This window comes from Lepisma saccharinum, chromosome 1 (genome assembly GCF_977018435.1).
Source record: "Lepisma saccharinum chromosome 1, izLepSacc3.1, whole genome shotgun sequence".
NCBI lineage: Eukaryota > Metazoa > Arthropoda > Insecta > Zygentoma > Lepismatidae > Lepisma > Lepisma saccharinum.
Genome location: NC_139229.1, coordinates 122,495,793 through 122,521,191, shown reverse-complemented (window position 1 = coordinate 122,521,191; position 25,399 = coordinate 122,495,793). Strand labels below are relative to the sequence as shown.

The window sequence follows — 25,399 nt, the reverse complement described above, 5'->3', positions numbered from 1 at the left end:
TTGAGAATTCCCGCCGTAAATTTCAATAACCTGGCAGAGAATTCGGAAAAAAAACTACAAAATTTGGCAACCATTTCACTTTGGCTTTTTTTCAATCACTTTAGTTTAATGTAGAACGTACTTTTTATGGCTTTTTCATAATAATAATTAGCACTGTTTCAGTGTTTCAGTCATCTTTACAATTAAAAGTCAAAATAATAAACGAATTTAAATTATCGTCCGTTTTGATAACAGATAACTAGTAGTATATGATAAAATTCAATTTTATTGAAACTCAACAATGCACACGTGTAGAGCGACAATACTGATGTAATGGAAGCTTCTATTGTTGTAACAAGTTTCAAATTCTTACAACTATCTTAACGGTTAGTCAGTCAACAGTTTGCTGAGAAATGGTCTTGTGCAGTCTTATTGAAATTATACTATAATTTAACTACGTGTTAGAGATAAGGGGCAATTTAAAAATATTTGCATTGTTTTATTAGCATTATAATTTGTTGCCCTTAAGTCCCCTCCCCCTGGAGGAAGTGGCTAGTTTCAACATTGCCCGTCATGTGTCATATTTTTCGTGCAGTATTACATATACGTTTGTGATCTTGTTTTATTTTATGAGGTAAAAAGTTTAGGGAAAACAACGTGCAACAGTATGTTGTTTATTTCCTATTAAAACATAATAAAACTGCAGAATCCAGGGTGTAAAATAACAAGCTGGTACAGGGGATGCCCGCAGCTCCACCTGATCTGGGAATTCCCTGCTAGGGGTGATTTTATCTCTTCATAACAATATATCATATTAAACGCTGTAACGCAAATATTTCTATTCTATTACTTTAAGTACATTTGTACATGATGCAAGTCTCGTTTCATGTATATGAGGATCCAGAAATTTTTTTCTGTGATATCCTATCATAAGACCGCCCCCTCTCTCCACAAATGCACGAAACAAATTCTTCTATTTACAGCGACTATAGTCTGTGTTGGTACTACTTACTTGTACCAGTTTCACTGAATATTCTTGTTCCAGGCCAATATCGTATCGTATCAGCTGTGCTCAGAGTTCAACGTAACATATTACGCAGTCAGGAGCGTCCGGTATTGAAGCTGGTGATGTGAATTGTCATATTCCTATATTTGGCTCCCTGCAAGAATTTTCTGACTTAGATTGAACCCTTCCCCCCTCCCTCTCTTGATATACTCGGACTACACTTTTCTACCGGCGAGAATTCTGCTGGCTACATCTGAACTTCGATATCATGTCATGAACCTCATGTAACCTCGACCCAGGTGTAACAAATAATCTCCCTCAATGGTGCTAACTCACGTGACTCTGCGTCATCGTTCCATCAGAATCTTAAATCGCTTCAAGAATGAAAATAGTTACTTCTTACAAACTAATTTAGTGTTAACTTTAGTAAAGTATGTAATGAAGAGTAATTGTAATTATATTTTAGCTTTCCCACACGTCATGAAATCTAATTGAAAGCCTCCCGTAAGCAAGGACACGTTCAAAAAGGTTAATTTAGGAAGCGACATTCCCGATAGCCTCACAGATTAGAACAGCAATCTCTTGTCTTTAATCCACTATGTTACTAGCCTGCCTTTGGCGGATCAAATTTTAATAATATTTTTACATTTTACCCTTATTTAACTTTTCTTTTCATTTATTTTATTCAAATGCTAAAATATTATATTAACTTTTTATTTATGTCACACGTCGAGATTTTGCTGTCGTAATACGTCAGAAAATTCAGAGTAACACTGTTTATATTTTATCACATGGTTTTACCGTTTTAGCAACTTTAACTACTCCGTGTTTATCTCTCCGTGTTGTTATGTGAAACGCAGGCGCAATTGGCATATGGCTCGAGTTGCGATACAATGTGTTGAACTTTTCGCTGACTCTGCTGGCCTGCGAACAACACTTGCTATGGCATGTTGATCAAACGTCAGTCAGCATTTTGATTACAAAAAGACTCTTCCAGCGTTTGGCTAAAGAAAACAAAAGACTTTCCTTCAGCAGTCAAGCTTTGAGCTTCAATTTTGTTCAACCAATTTTATTTTTAGGTGAAGGGTTTCCGATATTATAATTTTATTTGATGTAACCTTTTTTTCATGTAATAAAATACTTTTTTAAATTTTGGGGAATGGCAGAAGGTTCAATTTAAATTTTTAATGATTACAATTTCAATTTGGGAAATTGTTTTGCAAGAGGGTGATCGTAGCGTATCCGCTCGGTTTAAGAAATATTGACCCTAGCAGACCTTGCCAGATCCTGCTCAGAAATGTGTAACGTAAGACTATGACAGGAAATGGTAAGACCACTGGCCTTTGGCGAGAGGTGATGGGAGGCCAAGCAAGGGATTAAAAGGTGTGATGGAAGCGACATGAGGATCTTTTTGCTTGGAATCGTCGGAGAAGCAGAAGCTATTGGTCTATTTTCTAAACCGATCAGGGTGAGCTATCCTTCACCCTTTTCTGCCATTCGCGTTGCTCAGTTCAGTGTAAAACCTAACCATGAGTTTGTATTAATCTTAATCGAGATATTTGTACCTGGCCCGTTCAGGGCTGTCTCTACCATCAGTAGTAATAATTGGGAGAGGCAAGTTACATCCCTTAGTTAAGATCCCCGCGTTCATGATGGAACGCTACGATATCATCACACTTTGATGAAATCCGCTTCTTGGTTATCCTCAAGACAACTAGAAATAGCCAAATATGCATTTGGTATGGTGACTGCATACTACCTTCCCCAAAATTATGAATTTATACTCATACGTGTTACTTGTACAGCGTAGAAGAAACACGACAGCCACAACAATAGAATGAATGGAGAAAGTCGATTTGGGATATTTTGCTTGTTTTCTAAAGAGGTTTTTATAACATATGGTATATGAAGTTCCGAAAACAAAATGCAATGGCCTTATAAGAGCCAGGCGGCTTAAATATGGCCGTTTGCAATGCATTTTACAATTCATTATACATGTACGTATCTTAGTCATCAAACAAAATATGTACATGTGTTTGACAGAGGCATTTATAGGTCAGCATTCAGGTAAGACGGGAAATGAAAGTTTGAGCTAACTTCTAAAATAAAATGTAGATGACAGCACAAGGGGATAAAGTTTAAATTAAGTATTATTGGATCAGAAAAGAATAAATTTGAGAAACAAATAAGAATAACAATAAAGAGGAATATTAAAGAAAAATGGGTTATAAGAAAGGGATAGAAAGAGGATGCTCTAATTTGAGAGAATTAACCGCTCATGGAAGATGGTTTGACGCAATTTATTAAGCCTCAGCTGCATTTCTCTAAGGTGGTTAAAACAGTTCTCATACTTCGATACTTATGTAAGGAACGATAACTTTCGACAATTTACAGCAAACAGTAATGAAGTAGTGGAGAGAGCTGAACCATAATGTGGCCTTATTCAATCCAGCATAATTCATTTTTTCCCCATCGGAGCAATATAATTTGATCTTGTTCACATTCTGTTGTAAACCACAACTATTTCAAATAACAAAACAATACACATAGTTTTATGTGCATGTTAACATCATAGATTGTCATTGACGATATTGGTTTGACTTCGTCAAGCGTTATAGTAGGGAGTCGGGAGTGTAAGGGTATATTGTAGCTCCCTAAATCCTTTGATCCGAAGTGTATCCCTTATACTTCCTTCAAATAAGTTTACAGATTCTGCCGTTTACATAATCGTATTGGTAGCTAAATGCAAAAGTTTACTTTGTCTACGTTTATCTTACTATACGAAAAAAAAATCAAAACCTCCGTCAACTTATTATGCTACATTGAGGTTCTAGTAACCTCTTGAAAAACCTTATGGGAATGTAAAAATGTTTAATATGATTGCAAAACGTTGCAATGAGGCCAATCTGTTCCGTAATTGTACATGTTCTTAAAAGCTCTTTGAAAAACATTTCTTAAATTTCAAACTTACTTTGTTAATATAGCTTCTTAATAATTGACAGTAGAAGCTTATGCAAATTTTAATTTAGAAATTGAGATCAATGTGACCTGTTCTAATGAAGTTTCCTCCCCTCCCAATCAAGATCATTCCTGCGCCAATAATGGTAATAAAGGCTGTTAATCGACTAACTCTTGTAGGTTGAAGGAGTGTTGAATCCATCCACTTTCCTCTTGTGGGGAGGGATATTAAACTTCATCAAATTATTACACTAATATAAACAAGACTAATATTTTAAAATTGTCCCTTACTTTTCATATGTAATTAAATTAGGTGTAACTTTCGTTAAAACTGCACAAGCACGTCGCCATCACTCCACAGCTAATTGTTGACTGACTAGCAGTTAGCTGCAAGAATTTCAAATTGTTTTCAACAATGAAGCTCATTACACCAGCCCTGCCGCTCTACTGGTGTCTATTGTTGCGTTTCAATGAAATAGAATTTATTGTATATTTATAATTTATAATCAGAACAGACTATATTAAAATTGGTTCATTATTTTGATATTTAATTATAAGGAAGACTGAATCGGTCCGTATTATTACTAAAAAGTTAAGGAAAAAAACGTTCAACGTTGAATTAAAGTGAATGAAAGAAAACCAAAGCGAACATGATTGATAAATTTCTTATCTATTGTCTGAATGCTCTGCAGGAAATTTTCAGGGGGGCGCCCTCTTCGGCGCCTTCCCTGAATTCTTTGCTGGGTTGAACTTTTATGTGAGATTTCATGCAACTTATTTCGCTTTGCTACCGCATTTTTCCGCAGAGTGATTTACGCATTGCGTAATCTCTGCCCAGAGTACGTCACAAACGCACAATGTACCACTTCCTGTTTGTGTTATTTGCGTGTGCTCTTAGCGTGCAAGGAACGCAGCAAAACCTCAGAGGCGAATTACGGGTGCAAATGCACTTGCTGCAACGTACAGAGGTCGCGGAGCGAGTCTCCATTTGCGATAGTGACGGTCCGCACGCCAGCCCGCCGTCTCTGCGAGTGATGAAATATTCATCTACAGCTGGGACTAATTTTATCCGCGCAGGAGTCTTCTCGGAAGTAAATGGAACACGACTGCTGCGCGTTGTGTTGCGTCTGGGAGGGCGGTAAATGCGGGGTTAATTCTGAAGTGATGAAAGAACGAGCTCGCAATGCCATCTGGAATCGATGTAGGAAACAACATCCGCGCTTACGCCGTCATACTGCGGTACTCTTTCGAGCGCCCCCTGGTTGCACCACGTGCCTAATTCAATTCTTTTAAAGGCAGGAGCAGGTTTAATGGACCGGTTGGCTTTCTTTAATCAACCACTTTCATAGTTGAGAGATTACTTGTTGCGAGGAAGATAGATATACGAGGTTGGACAATGAAGTAATGTGAGACACTTGTTTTCTTCCCGTATTGGCAACACTGCAAGCTTCTTCCGCAGACGAGTTTGACGGTGATTCTCTCTTAAACCAGTGTTACAATGTTTTGTGAAGTCTAAAATAAGACCTTTTTAAAACGTTTTCTGCAAAAAATGAAATTAACACATATATGCACATGTTTTAATATGCTTTGTTACAAAAATAGGTTATTTTTACAGTATATACTGACAGTTTTTGGGGCCTCCGTGATGTCGTAGTGGGAACGTCTCCGCTTGTAATGAAGGGATTCTGGCTTCGGGCTTCGATACCTGGATGAGGCACACTGTAGTCCCAGTCCCGATTAGCCTGTCTGTTCATAAAGTGTTCTTAAATCAAAAACTCATATTCTGACAGTTTAATGAAACTTATCTGAAAACATCATAAAACTCGATAAAAGACAGTGCAAAATCATATTTAATGAAATATATTTCGAAAAACAAGTGCAGCTACTTGTTATTAAGTTCATCCGTAAACCTACATATTCTTCCGGCATTACAATTTTCTCATGCATCACGTAAAAACACAACAAAGCACATCAAATCAGCTGGTCACTACCATGGACTTCCGCAGATTTTATTTCCAGGGAGAGGCAAGCAACGTATTTTTTCCAGGGTGGAAACGGCAAATTTTCCCCCATAATAGTGTTGTCCACTCAAAAAAAATTGCTTCAATTTGAATTTATCATATTCTTGCAATAATTAACACACACAATTGTGGGTAAAATGAAATTATATGTGTGAAATATATAATTTTTACTACAGGATACTACGTTCAGATGAGTTAGTGATGGCACAACAAGCGGAGATGATTTGATCGCTATTGGTCGATATCGACGCTAATGGAGTATCGATCTTGGCTGTTATCGTGTTTGGACTCAAACTAGAATTTTGTGTCTTGCTACGCGTATTTAACGTATTTTTTCGTATTTTAAAAAACCTATAAATTTTTACCCTTAAAAGAAAATCCACCCGGACGGACTTTTTAGTATGTAAAGATACGACATATCGGCAAAGAAGATACGTATGCACCAAACGTCATTAAACCTGAAATGACGTTGATATCCTACGTGATTTATAATCCTTCTTGAAGCTAGTGGTCTTTTAGGTACTTGCATCTCGCCATGTACGTATATTCCTGTTCTGCCTACTAGATGATCAGATTGCACCATCGTTGCGCTCCCAAACACACACACACACACACACACACACACACACATACATACATATATATACATATATATTCGTCTACTGCAGTGGTTCTCAACCTTTTTCAGTCCGGACCCCACCTTGAAGGATATTACACTTCATGAGAATCTTAAGCATCGGCGCCGGCAGAATTACTTGTAGGGGTGTGCACCCAGTTTATAATCATATTTTTTCTAACATCGAGTACTTTAAGAAGCCCTCTTTTACCCCTGCTTAAACAAATTACACATACTTCATTCTAGAAAAGTAAATATGTAATTAATTTTGGTAATGCGCGAATAACGAAAACGTAGGGCTTAGACTACGCACAACACTGGTTGAATTCAAATTGTTAAAACAATATATCCTAGTATTTTAAATGTAATAGGTTCTCTGACACACAGTAAATAAACTTTTGAGTCTGACTTCGCGACCCCCTAAACGCCCGCTCGGGAACCAGCATAGGTCGCGCCCCATAGGTTGTGAAACGATGGTCTACTGAAAAGTTGGTCAGAAAGGATTATTGATCACCTCACGCCTTCATGGGTTCTCTAGGTTATTTTAGGCTTAAAATTATAGTTTTAAATTATAGGCCAATATTAGGCCCAATACCCATATTTCTTGGAATTGAACATTTTTGTATTATTTTGCAACAGTCCTGTGATCACTACTTTGTGAGTAGTTTTGAAACTATGGTAGCCATAACATGACTTTCAATACCCTAACAAAAACATGGTTAATTTTTTTATATTACAAAAATTAAAAATTTTAAAAATTTTATACTACCTGAAACGTCTTCCTCATAGATTTCTGAAGAACATTACACGACTTTGTGCCAAGAAATTAACTTACAGAAGCTAAATAAATTAATAAAAATATCTTAAATTTTATGACAAAATGTACTTTTGTACTACCTTATGAATTCATATTACGCTATTTATTTAAAATAACGTATCAATTTTAAGCTGAACTTTTATAGCTGTGTAATTTTGCAAAATGTGTGTTCATTTCGTCTTTGGCAGTAATCAATTAAAGAAGTTGACATCTTCCCTTTACCCCATTTTTATATATATATATACATATATACATACACAAACATATGTATATACATGGAATATTAATATTCATTGGTGCTTCTTATCTTACTGCCCCTTCTTATAACTATAGCCAGTGGCGGCGATTGTTGCCAAAACTGTGGGGGGGGTAAGAATGACAGTTTACTTTCTCTTGGTAGACAAGGCTCAGCATTAAGACTCTATAGTACGGGGGCAAAAGTGAAAACTAGTGCGGGGGCAACTGCCCCCACTCCTAATCGCCCCCAGTGCCTATAGCATATATTACGTTCCAGGTTCAAGCCTTCGCAAACACGGGTACGCTAGCACTGAGGCGGAAATTTACTAATTACCATCTCAAGCTGTAGATGGAGTGGACGAAATAACGAAATTCTCTCACGAATTTCATTTGAGGACAGTCTGAAATAAAATAAATAAATATGGGGTTCTGAAGATGAAAACACCTGCTGGAGAAAATGTGTTGAGCCATTTGAAGTTTACTGTTAAATGACAAGCCGTCTGGTCAATTGTGTTGTTGCCAGATCGGCTCACTTCAACGACAACCACTTAACTGTTATAGTTCGAAGAATCTTTCATTTGTAGCATTGCCGTGCACTTGGTTCTTATCGCCCGTCCACATTTCCTACGTCATAACAATAGGTACCCTGTTGCAGACGCCATAAGCAAGGCCTATTCAGCGGGGAAAATAGTCATTACCTCCGTTCCATTCCGCAAGATGCCTCTGCTATCGCCACTAGCACTTCTGCTTTATGGCGCAGGAGAAGAGTACTGGCCCCTCCCCTCCTTAGATGCTCGCGAAAAAGACAGAAACTCCGGCAGATGTTTCGGCTTATATTCATAAAATAGTGGCTCCATCTGTGAAGGGGAAAAGGACGCTCTTTTATGGAGGTCGACTTGTTCTTCGCAGCACGAGATTGTGGAAAAGGCGAAAGTTGCCAGAATTGGCAAAGGCCTACACACGTTGAAGCAAACTTTCAAGTGCTCTTTGGGAATACCTATACTTCTTTTTTTCTTGACATTGAGGACAACAAAACTGTCCGTTCTCGGTACTTTTCTTCTCTCCTCCTAAAAACCTTGAATGTCCTCTGTATTTTGTTATAGTTAATGGTTTCTATTTAGTCTATATATATAAAAATGTATGTATGTATGTTTGTGTCGGCATAAATCTCGAACGCCTGGAGCGATTTCAACCAAACATGTTACACGTATCACTTACAATCTGAAAAGAAATACTGTGAGAGTAAAACACCCCTGGCACCCCTAGGGGTGGGGGTGGGAAGCGGGCGACGTAAAAATAATCGAAAACGACCTATGTTAGTGTGGAATCCATAGTTTTCGGGGTCGCTAAGATGAATAGTGACACTCCCAATCAATGGCGTTGAACTCCCAAGTTCATCACCTATCGAGATGGGGGGTGAGGAGGGGTGAAAAATAAAATGTCAAAAATGACCTAGATTAGTGTCGAATCCATAGCTTTCGCAGTCGCTAAGCTAATTGGTGACATTCACGATGACCAAACTTGGTACTCATATGACATACAATGTGGAAAGAAATACTGTGGGGGTAATACACACCTGGCATCCCTAGGGGTGGGGTGGGAAGGGGTGACATGTAAAAGTAATTGAAAACGACCGATATTAGTGTGGAATCCATAGTTTTTGGGGTCACTAAGATAAAGAGTGACTTTCCCATTGCCATTCAACTCCAAGACAACCCTGGCACCCTGAGGGGTGGGGTGGGAAGGGGTGGCAAGTAAACATAATCGAAAGCGACCGATATTTGTGTAGAATCCATAGTTTTCGGGGTCGCTAAGATGAAAAGTGGGACTCCCAATGCTGTTCAACTTCAATACACCTCTGGCACCACTAGGGGTTGGGGTGGAAAGAGGGTGACATGTAAAACCACTGATATTAGTGTGGAATCATATTTTTCGGGCCGCTGAGATGAATAGTGACACTCCCAATGCCGTTCAACTCCAAGTTCATTTTACACTATAGGTAGAATTCATAATTTTCCTGTCTAATAGAAGATTAGGATAAATAAATACCCGGGCAATCAGCTAGTTACTTAAAATGGCTCCTCGATTTTTAAGGTTCAGCATCGTCAGCGAAATCATTTAACTAAATTTATTACCTGTAGGAAGGCCAAGACGAGGATGGAGGGATAACGTTGATATGGACCTAAAGAAAATCGGTAAGGATGGAAAACAATAGAATGATCTTGTCCAGGATAGGGACAGATGGAGGGAAGGCTTGTGTTGCTGCAGCCATAAACCTACGGGTTTAAGAATGCTCGAGAGTGAGTGGGTGAAGTTATTACTGTATATGAACTGATTTTGTGGAATAAGCTAAAATATAGACATGATCGAAGTTCGAACCCAGAACTTGTGGAGGGTTAAAGTTCTTAGTTTAAAAAACCTGATTACCCAACTCAATTAATTACTCCCTATTTCAGTTACCATTTTCAAACAGTGAACTAAAGGGTCTTACATACACTTCATGCAAGGTCAACTAGTTTTTCCCCCGAATTTCTTCATTCTTCTTTCATAAATTGAATCAATTTCACTCTTGGTTAAGTAGTAGGACCTATTTAAAAATGTAAAAGAACAGTATTTTTAATATCACATTGTTTGGGAATCACAAATGTTGCAGAATGTAGAAGCAACTGGTTATATTTATTTATTTATTTTACCTAAAGTTTCAGATACAGTACTGAATGACCATTTTACACTGAAACAGTAACAGCAGGAAAATAGCAATAACAACAACAACAAAATAGAGTACAAGATGGCACTGAAAACAAATCAAAATTATACATACATCGTTAACAATTTTCTAAAACTTTATTCTGTCAAGAATAGGTCCACATTTGGAGGCAGGTTATTATATGAGTGAGGAAGCCTGTAGAAAAGAGACCGATGTAGAAGGGAGAGCCTTGAGGTGGGATTGTGAAAGAGTTTTTAATTTTGATGTAAGCAACATGACCTGCCGTGAAAATCGGATAAACCTCCGAATGTTCAGACACTCCTGCATATAGCAATAAAAAATCTAGGTTTCTAATTTCTAATTAGACATGGATATTTGTAAGATCACATGTCTTGGAAATAAAAAAGAAATCCAGTATATAGACATACCTTGATCAAAGTTATCTGTAAATATATAAATGCAGGTCTTAGAGATCCGATCTTAGGCTAATAGTATGGAGCCTATAATAAACTTTTAATCGGATGTGCGAAAAACATCAATTTGAAACAAAGATGATCCTGGGTGTACCAAGTTTGAATCATACCTAAAATAGCCAAAATAGAAATGGAATTGTTCCTCCAAGCTCTGCTAAATTTTAAAGACGCAATAAATCGATTTAACGTTACATCGATACATTAAAGCATTCTCCCAAACATCGTCAAGGCTCAGGGAGTTTTAACGGCTTGTTAAATTTAATACCTCATCGAGATTTCGTTAGAACGTTTAAAGTGGGGAGCTCATTATGAACTGCCAGCACGATACCGCAGGCAGCAATTCCAATGGGGAGCTCGTCAGAGGAGGTGAAGGAAGGCGGAGCTGAGCTCAAGAGGAACTACGAACGGAAAAGGAGACTCGTGTTGCTTGAATTTCTGTTTATGTTGAAGTGAAAGAACTTTCTGCACATTGAAACATACTATGGAGGATCATAAGAGGGTGTGGAGCTATGGAAGCCACATATTCACGATCTGTGCCACTATAGAGGTGATCTTCACACTACGACAACCTTTATTCCCCAGTACCCATTTTATTAGAGGCTGTGTTAACCCCAGAGCCGTCTTATGCAGGGACACGGTCTGCAAAAATTCCCATCTGAAATCACCTACCTTGGGAATACATCCTAGGTCTTCATCGTAGAAGTCAGATACCCTGCCAACTGGACAAACCACGGCTCAAAAATATAAATAACGGTTTCAAATATTTTCTTTACATGAGTTCTATCAAATCTCTGATGCCTTAAATTAATTCACAGCTCAATTCCTGAAATTTACTTCGAGAATTAAGTTTCGTGTCTATCCCTGTTATCGTGGCACTGCTTGTCGTCATTCATCTTCACCGTGAAAAAGTGGCAAGAAAAGAGAAACGCTAATTTGACCATGCATTCTCATCGTTGAGATTAGACAAAGATACAGAAAAGCGACGTTAAAGTAGGAAAAATTCATAAATGTGCAAAATCATGTTAATAGAAAAAAAAACTGTCGTTTACTCGAGGAAATTTAAAAACTCATTTACATGCAAATCCGAGTATTCTAAAGTTACTGCTATTTTTAAATATGTGAACAAAATATTATCCCGGTTTCGATACCCGTTGGAGACACATAGTGGTTCGGATTCCACTTTAAACTGTAGGTCCAGTCTCGATTAGCCTTACTGTGCATAAAGTGGACTTAAAACACAAACTCAATCAATCAATCAAAATATTATGACGAAATTAATTGTAATTCCAGAAACTACATTGGCAAAAGAAAGCCAATAATTGTAGTGATCGTAAGTGTACCTTCGCAAGGTGACAATCGTGTGATTAATTACCTTAGATTGCCCTCCTCTGGTTTTAACTTATCCACACATATCAACTTATCAATTACCTTCCTAGTTTCGATTTATTTTCCTGCCTGTTTGCTACCCTGACATAGCATAGCCATTCCCTTCTGTGCACAACCAGGAGAGTAATCAGATGCTTTCTCTTGTTTCAGATAATAGTGAAGGAGATGAACCGTCTGGGGATGATCGTAGACTTATCCCACGTATCCGTACGGACCATGAAAGACGCTCTCCAAGTCACCAAAGCCCCGGTGATATTCTCCCATTCCTCTGCGCATGCGCTATGCAACAGCTCCAGGAATGTGCCTGATGACGTTCTGAGACAAGTGGTAGGTCCTTGGTGTGTTTATACGAGGAACGGTCAGATGAAAACCTTATTAGTCCTGCAAAAATTACGTGACAGACTGTATACAGCTCAAATTTACATGAGGTTATTTACAAAACGACTTCAAGGCTGCAACACTGACGAAGTGAGCTCACAATACCATTTTTGTCATTTTCAAGTTGGCGCCTCCTGCATACACATGCACCAGCAAAGGGTAGTGGTTTCTTGCCCTCTGAAAGCCTAAAACATATACGGTATGTCAATATGTCTATGCATGCTTACCACGCCAGCAAGTTTACAAACAGAGGAGGAAGTTCGACAATGGCCTAAGTCCGCACGCAGATGGGCGGAAAGACCTTCGTGGTGGCTCATAAGTAGGGATAGGATTTTCATGACTTAGCATATTTATTTTGGTAAGGGTGATGTGTTTCCTAAATATGTAGAAATTCATATTATGAAGACACTAATCAAATTAGGGCGGTTTTTACGGACATATTTTGGGATATTTAGCCATTTCTGCGTGATAGGGCATACTTTGATGGATTTTCGGTCATATTCAGCATATTTTAGCTTTTTCAAGGAATATACAGTCATTTTCGAAGTGGATTCGTTCTTACTCCCAGGTTCACTTCGGTTTTTTTTTTACTGCAGAAAAATCTTTTTCGTTTTCATTTGAAAATTTACAGAAATTGTGGATTGCAACTCAGGGCCCATAAAGTGACATAAAAATAGTATGAATGTGAAAATATCTCAGCATATGTTACATATTGATGTTTGAAACAGTCCAGTTATAAGGGCATATTTTTCAAATTATAGCGCATATTTTGTAAAATTTTAGGTCATAAGAGCATATTTTATTTTGCATATTTTGGTGATTTTTTAGGTTATAAAAATCCTAGCCCTACTCATAAGTGACTGAACATAGATTCCAAATATTCTTCTTCTTGAGGTACACAGGCACTAACTCAGACTTGAAAATACTACGTACATATATATATATGGATGGATGTGGTCTATGGAATGAGTCTATGCCAAAATGCAGCAAACGTGTGCAAGTTTACATGCAGAAATTTACTAGATAAAAAAATAAGGTTTTACTTTGACTGTCCCTCTTATTATACTGCATTTGTGTTATTCAGTTCAGTGCTCAAAGTGGGGAGGGAAATGTGGAAGGATGCTACTACCAAGGATAAAAAAATATCATAAGGCATCTCCCAATTAGGATAATTTGCATAAGCATCCCTCATCTTCGGCATTGTCTCCAATTTGATCCATTTAACCACCCCCACACATATTCCCAAACTTGACCAAAAATCCTCTCAACTAGGCCTTTCCACATCAAACACTGATTAAGTTATAATCCTTGCTTCGTTATCATTCTTTTTACATGAAATTTTGAATTGTGGGTATTTCATTCCATTCCTTTACTTAAATTAATATATCATTATTAAGATTTTCTTTGATTTTTCTGCCTTGTATTGATTCTGTTTTACACCTTTCTTTTGACTTATGTAAAACAAAAATGTTTGACCAAAACGGAGGGACACGCGGCACATGTCGCTTTGGAACGAGCCAATCAGCAGCAACGTTTCACTCCGCAGCGGCATGATAGGTCGCATAAGTCTGCGTTCGATTGGTGAAATCCTAAAGCGACACGTGTCGCTTCGGTGTGAACTCTCCCATTAATCTGCCACGTCTGTAATGTGTATGATTCCTACTAGCTCGTTCCTTGTTTAACAAAACAGCGCCGTCCCTGCGCTAGATGTTCTTGTCGTAGTTGAAACATAACACAATTCAAATTCTTTATCTATAACTAAATAATGTTTATCAAATTGTTAGCGGAGTATTATACGTCTTATTTGCAGGGAACTTAACATATTGACTAACTATTTATTTTTCTTCTTCGTTTCATTCCAGGCCTTAAATCGGGGGATTGTAATGGTCAACTTTTATTCTTTGTTTTTGACGTGCAAAGAAGCCTCTACTATCGCCGATGCTGTCGGTAAGAATCTTCATGTTCTATTCAGTTTCCAAATGCTACTAATTACTACTATATTAACATATTGTTTATCTTTTCTTTATATTTCTCTGTACCTTTTCTCCATAATTTTTAGTAATGTTTTTATTAATAACTAGCTGATTACCCGGCGTTGCCCGGGTATTTATTTATCCCAATCTTGTATTAAGACAGGAAAATAATGAATTCTAACTATAGTGTAAAATGTAACTAATTATATTTCATCGTGAATGTCACGAATTAGCTTAGAGACTTCGAAAACTATGGATTCGACACTAATCTAGGTCATTTGTGGCATTTTATTTTTCACCCCTTCTCACCCTCTATGCCGATAGGTGATGAACCTGAAGTTGAACCGCATGGGAGTGTCACGAAAACTATGGACTCCTTTCGCAACACAGCCTGAATGTTAGACAACCTGAGAAACGCTATCGTTGTGTGGGATTGCATAGAGTCCGGGATGTCTGTTTGTGCGGAATTTAATATCGGTCGTTCGCGATTATTTCTCACCACCCCACCCCTAGGGGAGCCAGGGGTGTCTTACCCCAAAAATATTATTTCCAGATTGCAAGTCATACGTGTACCAAGTTTGGTTGAAATTGCTCCAGGCGTTCGAGAGTTATGCCAGAACAAACATATATACACACCCACACACATACATCAATTTTTATATATATAGAGATTTTTATATATATATATAAATATACCAGTGGTTCTCGAACTGTGGTACGCGTACCACCAGGGGTACTTGAACGACTTGAAGGGAGTACGCGATCAGCTCGGAAGAGAAATGTCGAGAATACCCACACGACAACTTTTTCGCAGCAGGTGTGTAGAGCAGACTTCATTGTTTCTATATTCATAGTTTTAAAACTCAATAGGAAAATAAGGTTGATTTTGTCACTGACACCCTTATCTCTATTTCATATGTTTTGAAATAAAATACTCGTTCGAAATCTCTTTCCTCATATAGCTGACCGCGCAATAAAGTTCTGAGGATTTACAATGAAAACTCGAAAATTATGCTTGACAGTTTGTTTACAAACTTATTTTTCTTCTTTATGTTCAATAACTCTGGAAAAATATATGAAAATTAAATTTTTTAGATACTTCTTAACATACATGTGTTTCACATTTTTATATTTGTAACTAATCATAAAGATTGTAAACGTAGGAACACCCATTAAAATAATAAACGTAGAACTCGAATGCTTATTTGTTCATCATCTTTCCACATACAGCTCGAATGCTGTATTGCAGATACATGCCTCCAACATATCAAAAACTTTCCATCAATCAGATAGCCAAAGAAAATCCCCAAAACCCACTATTCAGAGAAATCCTATAGTATTAGACGTTTAGTTGCGACTAAAGGGGTACAATGAGAAAACAAGTTTGAGAACCGCTGCTATATATTATGACATGTTATTCACATGTAGCAGAACGATCTTAGGTTGTACCTCGTCCTTTAATCTATCTATCTTCTTCTTCTATATATATAAAAAATGTATGTGTGTGTGTGTGTATGTGTATGTATGTTTGTTCCGGCATAACTCTCGAACGCCTGGAGAAATTTCAACCAAACTTGGTACACATATCACTTGCAACCTGGAAAGAAATACTGTGGGGGTAAGACACCCATGCCACCCTTAGGGGATGTAGGGGGTGACATGTAAAATAAAAAAGTACCGATATTAGTGTGGAATAAATAGTTTTCGGGGTTGCTAAGATGAATAGTAACACTCCCAATGCTGTTCAAAGTTCATTTTATACTATAGTTAGAATTCATTATATTCCTGTCTAATAGAAGATTGGGATAAATAAATTTCCGGGCAACGCCGGGCAATCAGCTAATAAAGAATAATTGACTGAATGGCGAATGGCCACTGCATGCTAATAAAGAAATAATTCTTCCTCTTAATAAATTCTGTACCATCTTAACAAATCTCTGCTGTATATAAATTAGATATATTTCTCATGCGCTCATATAGAAAATAATTTTGAAAATGAGACAATGGGTTATCACGAAGTCGCTGTTTGAACAAAAAAAATATTGTGTGGTCTAGATTTGCCTAACCTTAAATAAAAAGTGGTTTTGTAGTGTGGTTTTCTTGATGAAGAGTTGAGGTGAAATTTTTCATCAGATCCCTCTCTCTCTCTCTCTCTCTCTCTCTCTCTCTCTCTCTTTCTCTCTTTCTTTCTTACTGTCTGTCTGTCTGTCACGCAAATTTTTCAAAATCTGGAAACATCATAATCGTGACATAGAATATGTTTCATCTACAGTAAAATAAAGTGTGAATTACAGTTGAGACTGCTTTATATGTAACTCAGATCTGTGTAATTCTGTTTTTTTATACGTAAGTTACTGTAGGTCCAGGTAAGATATAATTTTAAAACGTGTTAATTAAATCTTGTACGTAATACATTTACACGAAATCGATGTTATACGTACTAATTTTCATAAAATGCACTTGATTTGTACGTAACCAAGCTACAACAATGTCACAGAAGTGACAGTTGCTACTGGTCGGCCATGGAGAACAAAAAGAGGAAAAGTTACACGTTTGACCAGAAAGTAAAATTTATTTGGAAAGTGTGGGGCGTTACCCCCACACCCCCTATACGCCTTCATGGCGTGGTGCTATGCACAGGGGAGCACTTTACCTTTTTACCTTTTTTATTTGGAAAGTGGATGCTACTCCACATAAAACTAAAAACTGAAGTAGCTGCACTTAATGCAAGAATGTAAAACAACCCAAAATGTCTGATTTTTTAAACCAGGGTCCAGTTAAAAATGTATTACTCTTTAATGTTTGTTTCCTTATGTAGACCTACTGAATCATTTTTGAGTTACATTTGAACACAGACTTTGTGAATTTTCTTACACTGACAATAATATTATGTGAGATTCTTTGTTAACATTAAAAGTGAAAATATATTAAAGTTCAGTATGAAAAATTGTAGTTCACTAAAACTATAGTGTATTGTCGCACTTCAGAATCAATGTGTTCACTAATAAAATGGCAAATGTAATGTATTTTAGAATCAAACTTTAGTTTAACACTTTATGACAGAAATAACCTGTATCATACTGTATCTTGTTTCTCAAGAAAGATACAATTACATAATTTTTAATAATGATATGACATGATATCTAAATCTGATTTATAAGTTATTCATATTATTTTCTCTTCACCTTGCCATACGTATAACTCAGGTTCAAACTGTATGTTATAAATACATTAAAAAATCGCATGGAAAATTTGAATGGTTCGTTGAGGAATATTTTTTTAAAAAAATATGGTGGAGAACATTACTCTGTTTTTTATTGTTATTTTGTTTATGCTCCGCGTCGTGCTTGATTCCCCTCCCTCTCCCGCTCGCTTGGGAGCCTGGAGCTGTTGCGATCTGTTAAGAAGAACTCCAACTCCCTCTCGCATCTGTGACACGTCGCAATCTGTCAGCTCGAGCAGAGACGGAATCTGGGAAACCTTCCCCACTTAATGGGAGCCGCCGTCGCAACGGATGGGCAGCCATTGAGGGTGGAGACGCAGGCTGCAAGGGAGAGTGCTTGTGTGTGAAGGAAGGGAGGTGCTCGGGGATTATGGGGGAGGTGGCGAAGAAAGAGGGCTCTACTTTTCCCTCGGTTATGCATCACTGCAAGGTCTTCGTTCATTGGATTTATTATTTTTCTTTATTTGGGACTGCTTTGCGACCTACACTCTGTCCCATTTATCTTTGGAGCGAGCGAGCGAAAGCAAATCTCTGCGCAAGTAGTGACTCGAGTGTATTCAATCAATGAACACGTGCGAGGCAAGTCCAGATTCGAACGCCACTTTACTTCAAAGAAAGTTCCGAAAATCAGTTTCCCTCCTACAACCACATGCCAAGTTCACGTGGAGCCCAGTAAATCCTCCCCTCAAACCTTTCCCACCAATAACGTCTGTTTTAGGAACTTACAGTACTTGTCAAGTCCCCTTTCATTAAATATAGATGTTGCCAATTCAGTTTCTTCAGATACTTCATAACGTGAGATTGCGGTTATATTTGTTAGGTTGTGTTATTGTGTTGTGCTACTTTGTTATATACAATGTGGAGCCCTTGGGAGTGTAGCGTCATCGCAGTTCGTGTTGGATGTCTAATCACTGCAGGTAAAAGTGAAAACAGCCCTTCTCAGAAGAACAGGAGCTGGCTCGAAACGAGATACGCGTCCGGTCGGCTTTCTCTCGAGCTATGTGAAAGATACCGAACTGGAGTTTCAATCAGGACTTGAACTTTACCACCTATCACTTGCTTTCTCCCCTTCTCTACTTTCATGCGCGGCCTTGCTCCACAGATTACCTCGTAGAGTATAGCAAGCCTCATATCAGTTAGTACTTGGGGGCGGGGGTTGGCCGCAGTTTGAAGATGATTACATCACCTCCGCTATGACAGATCCACACCCTTATCTCCACATTACATGTGTCTTATTTCATTTATTTATTTATTTTACCTAAAGTTTCAGATACACTACTGAATGACCATTTTACACTGAAACAGTAACAGCAGGAAAATAACGACAATAATAGCAACAACAAAATAGAGTACAAGATGGCTCAGAAAATAAATCAAAATTATACATACATCGTTAACAATTTTCTAAAACTTTGTTCTGGCAAGAATATGTCCACGTTTAGAGGCAGATGAGCGAGAAAGCCTGTAGAAAAGAGACTGCTGTAAAAGGGAGAGCCTTGTGGTGGGATTGTGGAAGAGCTTAACGTTGGGGGTTGAAATTCGGATTTAATTTTACCATTCATGATTTTGTGCAAAAATTTCATGTCTGCTAATTCGCGACGAGTGTTTGGTGGTTGGATATTCAAGGCAGATATAATGCCTGTTTTGTGAAAGTGCCTGAGATAAGGTATTCTGTGGCGAGCAATGGCGAGGAAAAAGTTGAGGACAGTATCAATCCGGGAGAAATTAGTTTTTGAAGCCATGGTCCAGATAGGGGAGCAGTATTCAAGAATGTGGGAGATAAGGGATTTGTAAAATATGCTGATGGATGATTGGTTTTGGATTTCAGTGATTCTGTACAGAAGACCGAGAAGACGCATTGCTGTTTTAGTAGTGTTCGTAATGTGCTCATTAAAATTTAGTTTTTCGTCGATGATAACTCCGAGATCTTTTTGAAGGGAAACTTTTTTGATGGGATTGTTTGCAAGATAATAAGCAGAATCGAGTTTGTTCCTTTTCTTCCGTTTTAGGGAAATGGTGAGGCAAGAGCATTTTTAGGATTCAATTCAAGTTTCCACTGACGACACCACACAAGTAGTTCTGTAAGATTAAAGCATCGTGTTCTTCATAGCAGGGTGCATGGCACAAGAGAAAGATTAAGTTTTACAACTTTGATTGATTGAAGTAATTTATTTTAGGTTGCTTTTCTGCCACTTTGGCTAATCGCTACGATGACGATGAGTGATATTAAAGAACACCCATGCCCACGCCGGGATTCCAACTCGAGACTCCTTCAGTCTTAGCGCTTACAACCTTGAATAGTGGATAGTAAGAAAAGATGGCGGTACGGCTAATCTTTTTCTTGTTTCCTTATGATTTGAACAGTCCAGGTTTGTAGACTATGCGAGAGTCTAACTTAACTGCGTGGGTTAAACCTTTGTAATTGTTGATGAATATATTCGTCCATTCATCGTGCCGCCATGATAGGCAGGCTCTTCACTGCAACCTCCAGGCTTTGCGATCTTATGCTATTGCGATGTCAGCATTGGATTAACTTAATTTAACATTATCTATCAGCTGATATCATCTTATTCCCCTATTCCCTTCCTCTTTAGCCATTCTTTTTGCAGGTACAGTAAATCCTCGTTAATCCGGACTAATGAGGGGCATAAGTTGAACGGTTTAACGAAATTCCAGATTAACTGAAATACCCTAAAAGAACAGTAGAAAGTGCATTTAAACTCCGTTTATAGCAACAAAACACTTTTATTATGGTGTATTTAAAGGGCATAGGCCTAAATACACTATACAGTACAGAAAAATGTAAAGCAATGCTGTACATCAATGCAGTACCTACGACGAATGCGATTGTTGACTTCTAGCCACATTTAAAAACCTTGCATTCTGCTTTTTTCCCTTTTGCTTGTCCGGATTAAGCGAAGTCCGGCTTGTCGGGGTCCGGATTAACGAGGTTTTACTGTAGTTCCTTCTTACCAAGTGTCCCTACTAATTGATCACGATTTTAAAGCTTCTAGTCGTTTTTCTTAACTTGTTCGTAGCGTCCAGGTTTCTGCGCCATACAACGCTACGCTCTACAGAAAAAACACTATTAGTCTCTTAGTTTGTTGTCCAAAGGTTCACAAACCACTCTCCTTCTATTAAATGCTTCTTCTGTGATTACCATCCCAACTTTGACTTCCTGACTGCAGCTCATGTCGCTGTTTATGGTACAGTCACCGTCAATAAAAATTGGACAACTATATCCTGAAATGCTCGCTTCCCTGCAAGACGTTATGTGTGTTGCATAACTCTACGACGAAAAGGGGATTTTTAATAGCAAATTTTGAATCTTAACTTCTATATCCGCCGTAGAGTTAGGCAAAACACTTAACGCCTTGTAGGGAAGCGAACATTTCAGGATATAGTTGTCCCATCTTTATTGACGGCGACTGTACATCCCAGATATCTACAGCTGTATAATTGTTCAATGCCTTGGCCTCAAATTCTCACGTCATTGCCTTTGTCTTGTTAAATCATTGTCATCCTGAACTGCTCTCATTAACATGTATTTTTTTTTAATTTTACATTTTTCTGCCACTTTGCAATCGCGACGATGAGTATGAGTGGTGATTAGATGAAATTGATGAAGGGACTGTCAAAGAACACTCATAACCACGTCAGGACTCGAACGTATATATTTTCGGTGGTTAGATTAAATCTCGACCACTTAACGCTCTCGGCTAAACAGCGGGTAACATGTAATTTATATGAGAGATGATATATTCTGTTTAGTATTAGGTAAAAGTGTATAATAATTAAGATGCTTTGGGAAAATGTGATAATGTTTTTAATCGCAAGTTGTTCTTAATTTCAGCTCATATAAATCATATCAGAGAGGTTGCGGGGACAGACTACGTTGGCCTTGGTGCTGGTTACGATGGGATAAACTTGTAAGTACAATTAGTATTTTATGAATAATATATTTGATTAGGGTTTACAATATTGATTTTATAAGTGAATCTAAACACACTACTGTATGGTTTTAAAACTTTTTCACAAATTTCTCAGCTGATGTTGCTTAATTTTGGAGGAAAAAATCCTCCTGTAAGTTTCTTCCACGCTTAAGTTCTAAGGAATCTTTGGGAGATTTCACACCCATGTGACAAGCGACACGTGTCGCTTGGAAGCAAACCCTCGGTAATCATTCGAACCTTTCGAACAGAAGCGACACGACAAGCTGCACGTGTCGGTTGTAGCTTGCATGTCGCTTTTACTGGTCTGTTTTCTCAATACCGTGCATCGTATCTTCTTGATCTGTTGGTGGTGCACGAGTTGTGAATGCTTTCCTACAGACTGAATGGAATCCATATCGTGTCACTTGTTTCCTGTAACGTGTCATTCGGTCTGGAAGTTCTCCAAGATAAATGCGGTTGAAGTACGAGATGTGGCTAGAAAATTGCCTCCTTGCTGTGTATTTTTACTTGTCTGCCTTACAAAACAAGTTCTAGCTGTGCTATATTGTTTACTGTCTAGGCCAGTATGCTTCACAGGTACTAGTCGGAACCCAGCATATCCCTATTCTGAGTATTAAAACTATTATAATTTAAATCATGCCATTAATTGTTGATATATGTGTAATGTACGTTGAATTATCCTTGTAAAGCATTAATTTGAAAAAAAAAACAGTGCCCTGCAATTGTCTATTAGTACCGAACCTCCGAAAACTACCGCAACAATTGAGCAACTTGCCAATTTGTAGGCAAATTGGCTATTAACAACTCGTGTCTTTACTTTACATTTATGATTAACAAACATTGGAGAAACATTTTTAATGATTTTTCGAAACTTGCATGTTTAGGTATAGTGAAAACTGATCTTTCGGAACTTTCTTTGAAGTAAAGTAAGGATCCAAAGCGGACGACCACTTTAATTAATTTTAAAATACCTAATATTTAGTAAGTTATTTTAAAAAGTATAGAAGTTACTAGAACGAGTTTGAACTAAGTTATGTTAATACATTTACATGAGTTTGAAATAAGTTATAACATATGTTAATAAGTTTACATGAGTTTGAAATAAGTTATCACATATGTTAATAAGTTTATATTAGTGTGAACTAATTTATAACATATGTTAATAAGTTTACATGAGTTTGAAATAAGTTATTACATATGTTAATAAGTTTTCATGAGTTTGAAATAAGTTCTAACATATATTAATAAGTTTACATGAGTTTGAAATAAGTTATAACATATGTTAATAAGTTTAAATGAGTTGGAACTAAGTTATAACATATGTTAATAAGTTTACATGGGTTTGAACTAATCTATAACATATTTTAATAAGTTTACATGAGTTTGAAGTAAGTTATAACATATGTTAATAAGTTTACATTTCTTTACACAAAATTTTATATTTATATTTATCATTTTTTCTAATTAGCCAAATCAAAATGACTTGTGAAGTTATTATTTTATTGGTTATTCACTTTACAACATTTGGTATTTGTATATTTTCTTTATAGTGATTGGCCACTATAATATCGATTGTTACTGTCAACGTCAAAAGTGGTTATACAACGTTGTAGATAGCTCTCTGCGGTGATTGTTGCCTATAATTGTCTGAATGTTTAGAAACGATAAATCTTTTATTTGGATTTTTCATTTCCTAGTTTTCTTTCTTATTTATTCTAGCACCATTTTTCGAGAGAGGTTCTTCCCTCTGATCAGTACTTAATATTGTGAAAGAAAATTCACTTTTTTACAGACGAAATATTTCTTTCTGATCATTCTAGTCCATCGCTTGATACATACTAGATCTACAACACAAATCTATTTGGTACTACATCAGTGTCTTTTGCAAGTTTTATGTTTGTAGTGGAATATTAGTTAACAATTAGTGTTATTGTTAATTGTCTCATTTTAAAATTTTTCTTTAACACTGTTGTGGAGGGAACATGTAAATAATAAAGAATAATTTATAATGTATCATTCCACCTTCACAACAGCGTGTTCGAAACTCTAAGACAAATAATTACGAAATAAGCATTTCAAAATTTAAAATCCTTCCTCTTGAAATGAAATTAATGCACATGCACTCTTTCAAGACATGGAGAAATGCCTTCCCATGCAAAGGCCGGCGGCTGTTTGTCGGCGTCTGCCAGGAGACGTGGGTTCTGCTTTCCTACGTGTTCTTGCGTATCGCCGTCGGAGAAGCCTCGTACCGCAGGAAGCATAGCTCTTACTGTAGCCAGGCAGCAGGCGACGTGACCAGCAAGCGTACATTCATCAGGTCCCCCTGGGGCCCCCCGCGCGAGAACTCCCTGTCGGAGTTTGGGCGAGGAAGGAACTTCGGAAGAATCAATCGTCTTGATACCAGGAATTGACTTGTCGAAACCCTCCTGAGTACAAGCTCGCCGTAGAAAGAGTGTTAAATCTTAAGGGCTTGAATTATTCGGAAAGAGAGGAAATATACAGAAGTTAGGCTAACTTGACATGATTAAAATAATTTGAGGATTATAGTTAAATATCTTCCTCTTTCTGGACTCGGCTGAGAATCCCATCTACGTGTATCTTCTTGTTCTTTCTTCTCTCTCAAAGGGTCGCGGGTTCGATACCCGGTGGAGGAACATGCCACAGTGATACGGATCCCACTGTCCTTGAAGCTCATCTCAAGCAGAAAGTTTAATTGTGAAGTTCTTCATATTTTCCCATATCTTCCTTGAAGAATCAGTACTTTTTACCTTAGATATTTTTAAATTTTGCAAGCAGCAAAAACAATTCCTGAATAGATATGTTTTTCATGCAACATTACTGGTACATGGTAGTAACGTGGTAAAAAAGCGTTTTTTTTTCATTTGTTCATACTTTCAAACCCATAAAATGGATTTGAAGGAAATTATTATTTTTTACCAAACGTTTACAAATATGTTCGCCATATATGGCATTTGTCTTCTAGCTGTCTCTGTGTTCGGAACATATTCTAAAAATCTCAAGATTATATTCTCTGTCTGGCTTCTTTTCTATCTGCATAGTGCAACGCTAAACGCACGGCCATGAAAATAGGCTGCTGGGCAGAATTGCGCTGGTGCCACGTATGGGAAAAGAAAAGGGAAAGCTGGACAAAAACCGATGGTTCCCGCGCACTGTGTGGCAACGTCAACCGGGCTAGGTTGCCTAGTTCAAGCCTGAGACCGACCTCTCTCCGGAACACCCCTGACTTTTCGAGCAAATACGGTCAGTTTGTATCACATGGATTACAAAAGCCAACTCTATAAGTCTACAACAAAATCTTTCATTCTCCTAAACCTCCCAACACACGGGGTTGTGCCTCGACGTGGCAACAGCGTTAACTTTTGCCACCCCCTAATTTCATGGCCGTGCGATTAGTGCTTATATTTCGTATGTTGCTCACGGGGGAAAAAATCACCGCCTACAGTTGTTACGCCATCAATCCAGCTGCCCAACCTCTATACTGATCAATGCAGTCAAATGTCCGCTTTTAAATGCCACCAACATTTCATATGGTTATAGAACCGTGTGGTTCTATAGCTAGTGTTTAAATATCCCCGTGTCGAAAACACTCGGAACTTAACGGAAAACAAAATAATGTTCGGACGTGCAGAAGAAGCTTTGTTTCTGTACAGT

General features: G+C 37.6%; 1 protein-coding gene across 1 annotated transcript in view; it reads left to right on the top strand.

The window, feature by feature from the left end:
- LOC145985443 (dipeptidase 1-like) overlaps nucleotides 1-25,399 on the top strand; it is a 324,489-nt gene that overhangs the window by 220,665 nt on the left and 78,425 nt on the right. Inside the window, exons 8-10 of the mRNA XM_083119502.1 lie at nucleotides 12,351-12,527; nucleotides 14,441-14,525; nucleotides 21,628-21,703. Coding sequence (XP_082975628.1) covers nucleotides 12,351-12,527; nucleotides 14,441-14,525; nucleotides 21,628-21,703 — 338 coding nt within the window. The remainder of the gene's footprint in view (nucleotides 1-12,350; nucleotides 12,528-14,440; nucleotides 14,526-21,627; nucleotides 21,704-25,399) is intronic.